The sequence below is a fragment of the Herpailurus yagouaroundi genome, unplaced genomic scaffold (assembly GCF_014898765.1).
Source record: "Herpailurus yagouaroundi ecotype Mexico unplaced genomic scaffold, PumYag 28, whole genome shotgun sequence".
NCBI lineage: Eukaryota > Metazoa > Chordata > Mammalia > Carnivora > Felidae > Herpailurus > Herpailurus yagouaroundi.
The window spans coordinates 17,247,427-17,253,856 of record NW_024412376.1 but is presented as its reverse complement, the minus strand read 5'-3'; the positions used below and the strand labels follow the sequence as shown (position 1 = coordinate 17,253,856).

At 40.3% G+C, this 6,430-nt stretch overlaps 1 protein-coding gene across 2 annotated transcripts in view; it reads left to right on the top strand.

The window, feature by feature from the left end:
• GALNT7 (polypeptide N-acetylgalactosaminyltransferase 7) overlaps positions 1–6,430 on the top strand; it is a 148,360-nt gene that overhangs the window by 76,030 nt on the left and 65,900 nt on the right. For both annotated transcript variants that reach the window (XM_040470452.1, XM_040470442.1), the window contains exon 2: positions 4,072–4,532. In XM_040470452.1, the coding sequence (XP_040326386.1) occupies positions 4,072–4,532 (461 nt within the window). The remainder of the gene's footprint in view (positions 1–4,071; positions 4,533–6,430) is intronic.

Genomic DNA, 6,430 nt, shown 5'->3' with positions numbered 1-6,430 from the left:
AAATATATGTATGAAATATATGTATGAAATATATGTATGAAATATATATATGAAATATATATATGAAATATATATGCATATATATATGAAATACTTGGAACATAGTGTTTATAGTCAGCAGTTATCACTTTTATAGTAATCCTGTTAAGAAGTGAGGGTGGTCTGAACTCAAACAGTGGCAGTGAGGGTAATGGACAGAAGTGGCCAGATTCAGGAGCTACAAAGACAATAGGAATTAATAGGTATTAGTGATTGATTGGATACCAGTAGGGTAGATAAAAGAGAACAAGAAGCTGCAGATGAAATGCAGGCTCTGGATCTGATCAGTTGAGTGGATGGTGCTTCCAGTTTCCAAAGTAGGGAAGACAGTAATTGAAATGGGTTTGTGATGTGAAGTAAATGTAAGTTCAGTTTGGGGTGTCTTAAACTTAGATTGATATAAGTAGAAATTTAGTGCCAGATTGATATAAGTAGATATAATAAGAATGATATAAGTAGAAATTTAGGAAGCAACCAACTGTAAGGTTTGGAGATCAGAAGTGTGATGTGGGCTGAGGAAATGGGTTGCAGGAATGGTCAGTGTAAATCGGGTCATGATGCTTGGAAAAGAATGACCTAACCCAGAATAAAGGTGGAATGATAGGTAGACTTCTAAATATTTTTCTCAACATTTTTATTTATTTTTGAGAGACAGAGACAGAGTGTGAACTGGAGAGGGGCAGAGAGAGAGGGAGACACAGAATCCAAGGCAGGCTCCAGGTTCTGAGCTGTCAGCACAGGGCCCAATGCGGGGCTCGAATCCATGAACCGTGAGATCATGGCCTGAGTCGAAGTCGGTTGCTTAACTGACTGAGCCACCCAGGTGCCCCTGGAATGATACGTGCACGTCTAAGAGAACTAGAAAGGACACCAAGAGTGGAATATAAGAGAACCCTTAAAGAAAAGATCAACTTTTGGAGGAAGATAAGCATGACATTTAAATCCGTTAAATATTCTCTTGTTGGGGTGGGCGAATTTGAGAAATATTTAAATTTGTAAGTTTTGCATTAGCATAGGCCAGCTTAAACCATAGTATGCATTTATTCACATACTATGATTTTAGGTACTATTGTGTGCCATACTCTTCCAATATGCCCTTTTCCCTTTATGGAATTTTAGGCAACATGCAGAGTGGATGCTATGGTTATGGATGTTGACATCCAATGACCTGTCCAATCTACTTTTCTGTATTTATTGGCATTTCCTTCTCCTCATTTTTTACCTTTCCAGTTAATGACTCACTAGAGTCTTGATGTGAAAAGTTGGGGTTGGGGAGACTGTCTTTCTTCTGTATGTGCTATACTTTGTTCAACATCAACAGTTTGGGTCCAGTATCTTAGAGTTTTGTAATGATTTTTCTATTTGAATTTCCTTACAACACTGCCACAACACTTCTCTTCTGGAAAGAGCCAGGAGATGAATTGGAGACATGGAACACTTTTTCCATCATCAGAATCAGTAGGGCTCACAGGTTAGGCTCCAGCTAAGTCCTTGCTCCTGAGGTGTGTGAACATTAGAAGGCTGATCCAGAAGCCTTATCTACCTACACATGCCTTAAGAAAGGTATCACATTTCTGTAATCAGGCTGAGTGTGAATTTTATAATTAGTTTTGTGTTACAGGAGGAACATTCTGGAAAAGCTTTGAAATGGGCCCAAAAGATTACTAGGTGTACTATCTGGCTCAGCTTCTAGGTTATCTTGCCCTTTCAGTATCTTTGGGCTGTTTTACAGTGCTAGAAATGATGGAAAACTGATGGTAATGCAAAAGATTCTTGTCCCCTGAAATTGAAATTGTGTACCGTGGAGTACAATTGGTTATTGCCTCGTAGATATTAACCGATGTTACCAGTTTTGTGTCTATTTGTAAATCTTTGCAGTATTCTTGATTTTTTTTTTAATTTTTTTTTAACATTTATTTTTGAGACAGAGACAGAGCATGAACAGGGGAGGGGCAGAGAGAGAGGGAGACACAGAATCTGAAACGGGCTCCAGGCTCTGAGCTGTCAGCACAGAGCCCGACGCAGGGCTCGAACTCACGGACCGTGAGATCATGACCTGAGCCGAAGTCGGATGCTTAACCGACCGAGCCACCCAGGCGCCCTATTCTTGATATTTAGATATTTGTTCTTTGGATTCACCTTTGAACCACTTGTAACATCGTACAGGTTTCCTTTTTAATTAATGAGCCAATTAAAATCTACGTCCCATGTTAAAATGTTGTGTTACATATACATACGTACGTTTATACATGCATATAACTTCTCTAGAAAGATTCACTGAGTGCTAGCTATGGTTGCCTCTATAGAAGGGGGGTCAGGAAAACTTGTTTTTCACTATATGCCCTTTTGGATCCTTTGAATTTTCTATCGTGTGCTTACATTACCTAAACAAAGACATTTTTTTTAATTCCTTTTTGACACCCCTCAAATCAGTCGTTAGCCCTTATTACCAACTCTTGAACTAAGTTCACATTTGAATTAACTGGCTTTCTTTCCTTCTTTCTTTCTTTTCTTGGTTTATTTTTGAAAGAGAGAGAGAGCACATGAACAGGGGAGGTGCAGAGAGAGAGGGGGACGGAGGATCCAAACTCGGCTCCACGTTGAGAGCAGAGACCCCGATGCGGGGCTGGAACCCATGAAGTCCGAGATCATGACCTGAGCCAAAACCAAGAGTCGGACACTTAACTGACTGAACCACCCGGGCAACCCAGATTAACTGGCTTTCTGAAGAGATCTTTGTTTCTAAAACTGCCAGCAGATAGCATCCTATGCCGCAACATCATACCTGGCACCTTCTGTACTCTTTAAAGTCTTTAACTTAACTCTTCAAGGTAGCTCTACCACTGTCGACACATCTTGGTCCGATGGCACTAACTCGATTATGAATCTGTGAAGGAATCAGATAATTGTAGTGTGCAGTGAAATGGCCGACCTGCCAGCCTATTTTGCAGTTCTAAGTTCACCTTGCCTCCCCAGCTGTGCATACTCAATAATCCTCTTGTCTAATTATAGCTAGCAGCTCTTCCTTTAAGGTAGAGGTTCTCAAGCTTGGAGGCATAGTAAAATCACTTGGGGAGCTTTTAAAACTCTGAATGCCCAGACCAATTAAATCACAAAGCCTGAGGGGGGTGGGACACAGACCTCAGGATTGTCTAAAGCCACTGAGGTGATGCTAATGTTGAGAAACACTGCTCTGTGCAAAGAACGGTAGTGATGTAGCAAAAACTTCACATAAAAAAGCTCAGAAGCAGAAGCACTCAGGATTTCTGACGGAAAGCTTGGCATTGGTGTTGAGGAAGGTCCACACAGAAAAGCGAGGCAGCCCTTAAGGAATATCTTGATGTGCAAAAGCTGTTTTGACTTGGGCTGCCTCTGGAATGGGGCAAACTAGGTATTGGGTGTGGTCTAAAAGCCTGAACTGACTTGCTTAGTCATTAGCGTTTTTGTTCATTTTTTTATAGTTCTGAATTCAGCTACACTCTACACTCTCAGTAGAAAATACTGACTGTTGACTGCCTTTCCCTCTGTCATTAGAGGCACGAAGCCAGCCTAGTGATGGGTGACATCTAATACCACTGCCACCATATGGCTATATTACTGACAAATAGTTCTATTTATCATATACCAGACATCTGGGAAAACCACATATTGTACATGACCTATTAAATGTCCTTTTTTTTTTGTCAAAGTTCCTAGAATCCCATTGCTTTAATCCATAACTATGTGCTTTATTAAGAAGTCTTTGATAGAAAGTTTGTTTTAGAAGGGGAGAAGTAAAAAAAAAAAAAAAAAAATGCATCCATTCATTTATTTTGGAATGGTAAGGCAAAGAAAGAGTCTTTCTTGGGATGTCCTCCCCCCACCAAAAGATATCTTTTAATGGGAAATCCTGATCAAGAGCCTACTTCTGTTTAACATTTTAAATCATTTTATTGTTGCCTCAACCTTTTATGAACATGAAAATTCGTATCATAAACTCTGCTGTGGTTTGCCTTCATGTACTCATTATATATCCCCCTCCCTTTTGTATAGGAAGACAGAGATGTCAATAACCCCATGCCTAACCGAGGAGGCAATGGATTAGCTCCTGGGGATGACAGATTCAAACCTGTGGTACCATGGCCTCATGTTGAAGGAGTAGAAGTGGACTTAGAGTCTATTAGAAGAAAAAACAAGGCGAGAAATGAACAAGAGCGCCATGCTGGAGGAGATAACCAGAAAGACATAATACAGAGGCAGTATCTCACATTTAAGCCTCAGACATTCACCTACCGAGATCCTGTGCTACGCCCAGGGATCCTCGGTAACTTTGAACCCAAAGAACCTGAGCCTCATGGAGTGGTTGGTGGCCCTGGAGAGAAAGCCAAGCCATTGGTTTTGGGACCAGAATTCAAACATGCAGTTCAAGCCAGCATTAAAGAGTTTGGATTTAACATGGTGGCAAGTGACATGATCTCACTGGACCGCAGCGTCAATGACTTACGACAAGAAGAGTAAGCACACATCCTCTTCTTTCTAAAACTGGGGCAACTATTGTTTTGATAGATATTTAGTTAGGTTGTTAGGATGGAGAAAATAGTTTTGCCTTTATTTCAAGGAGGTAAAAGGCTCTTCGGTCCGCAAAATGGCCAGAAGGAGGAGATCACTTCATTTATGCCATTAGATTGAAGGTATGACATATAAAATTCTGGGGGTTTTACATCAGTGCTACGCAAATGTCGCTGGACTGGCACCGGTCTGTGAATTTTTTGTTACCAATCCACAATGGGAACGTGAACTTGTACCAAAGTGTAAACCAACTGTTAAATACTTTGTTTAGTACAAGTGACAATTTTTTAATGACAAAACTTTCTTGATGTGTTGATTTTCATTCTGGATCAAGCTCCTTGTCTTGTTGTGGAATAATAACAAATAGTAACGCTGCTTTAGATGTCTTACATAATTAACTAGATACTGATGTTTCCCTTAATTCTTTTTCTCAGTACTGCAACTGGAAATTGAAACTCTTGAGCATATGCAAAAGGAGCGCCCAAACAGATAAACTTTCACATTATTTTCATGTAGTTTGATTTAAAATACAGGATTTCCAGCTCTTAACTTGTGATAGACAGTGGTTATGGGATGAACTCAAAGCTTTTTCTGAATCCGTTCTACTCATGCAGGATCTAAGTGGCCTCCATTAACATAGATGCAAATTTAATTCCATGCGACTAGAAAACTCTCAAAATGTATTCTGTGTTGTTCATATATCTTTATCTTAAGAGGTTGACACCTTTATGCACACACGTGCAGATCCCACAACAGCATTCTTTTGTCACTGTCACTGAAAAGATTCTATACCTAATGTAGTCCTACTTAGTAGACTTTGGACATTCATATATTTATTGTAAGAGTGAGATGGGGCGAATGAAACGTGCAAAGAAAGTTGAAGGAATAGAAGTATAGAACCATGGTGGCGAGATACCTAACCTCTTTTCCAGAGAAGAGCTAGAACATCTCGAGGGACTGTGAAGGAAGAATCATCCTGGTTCAATTTATTCCAAATCAAAGTAGAGGCTTGCCTAGTCATAAGGTTGCCAGATTTAGCAAATAAAAATAGAGGGACACCCGTTAAATTTGAATTTTAGATGAGCAATGAAAAGCATTCAGTCTAAATATATCCCAAACAGTGTATGGGACATACTTATACTTTGATGTTTATCTGAAGCCTGAATTTAACTGGGTGTCTTGTACCTCCCCAGTCAGGGGCTAAGGGTGGCTGTTAACAGAGTTGGAACTGCCACGCCAGTATTCTTTAGGACCCAGAAGAGGCTCTGCAGTCCCTTATCTGGAGTGTGTCCCAGTTAACTAAAATACAGCACTTAATCATACTGTTGATCTGTGTTGTAGAGGGTTCTCTGAAAACCTATTGATGGCATTCTCATCACTGAGAAGGGAAGGGAAGGGGGTGGGCAGCGAGTAACATTTATTGACTTTCTACTCCCTGCCAGGACTTACTATAGTTTCTCTTAATTCGCACAACCAAACTGTGAGAGAGTTCTTACCTGTGTAAGTAAAGTCTGAAGCTCGGAGCTCTGACTTCTTTGTATTTGCCCCGTGGTTCAGCGCAAGGTGGTTTGGTATGAAAGCCCTATCTTTCCACCACACCTCACCTCACCTCCCCTCACCGTATGTCTTTTCACAGGTGATCTGCTTCAGTGCGTTGTTACAGTCAGTGGGTGAGCTAAGTGTAGAAACAGAGATTTTTAGCACGTGAACTATTTATAAAAGATTGTTAAAAACACCAATATAAATCTAGCTCGTTTTTCCATATGAGAAATATGCTAAGAAAATCAAATGTCCTATAATGCAGAAGCACACAGGATTAGCGTCCGCCTCTGTGTCTCCCTGT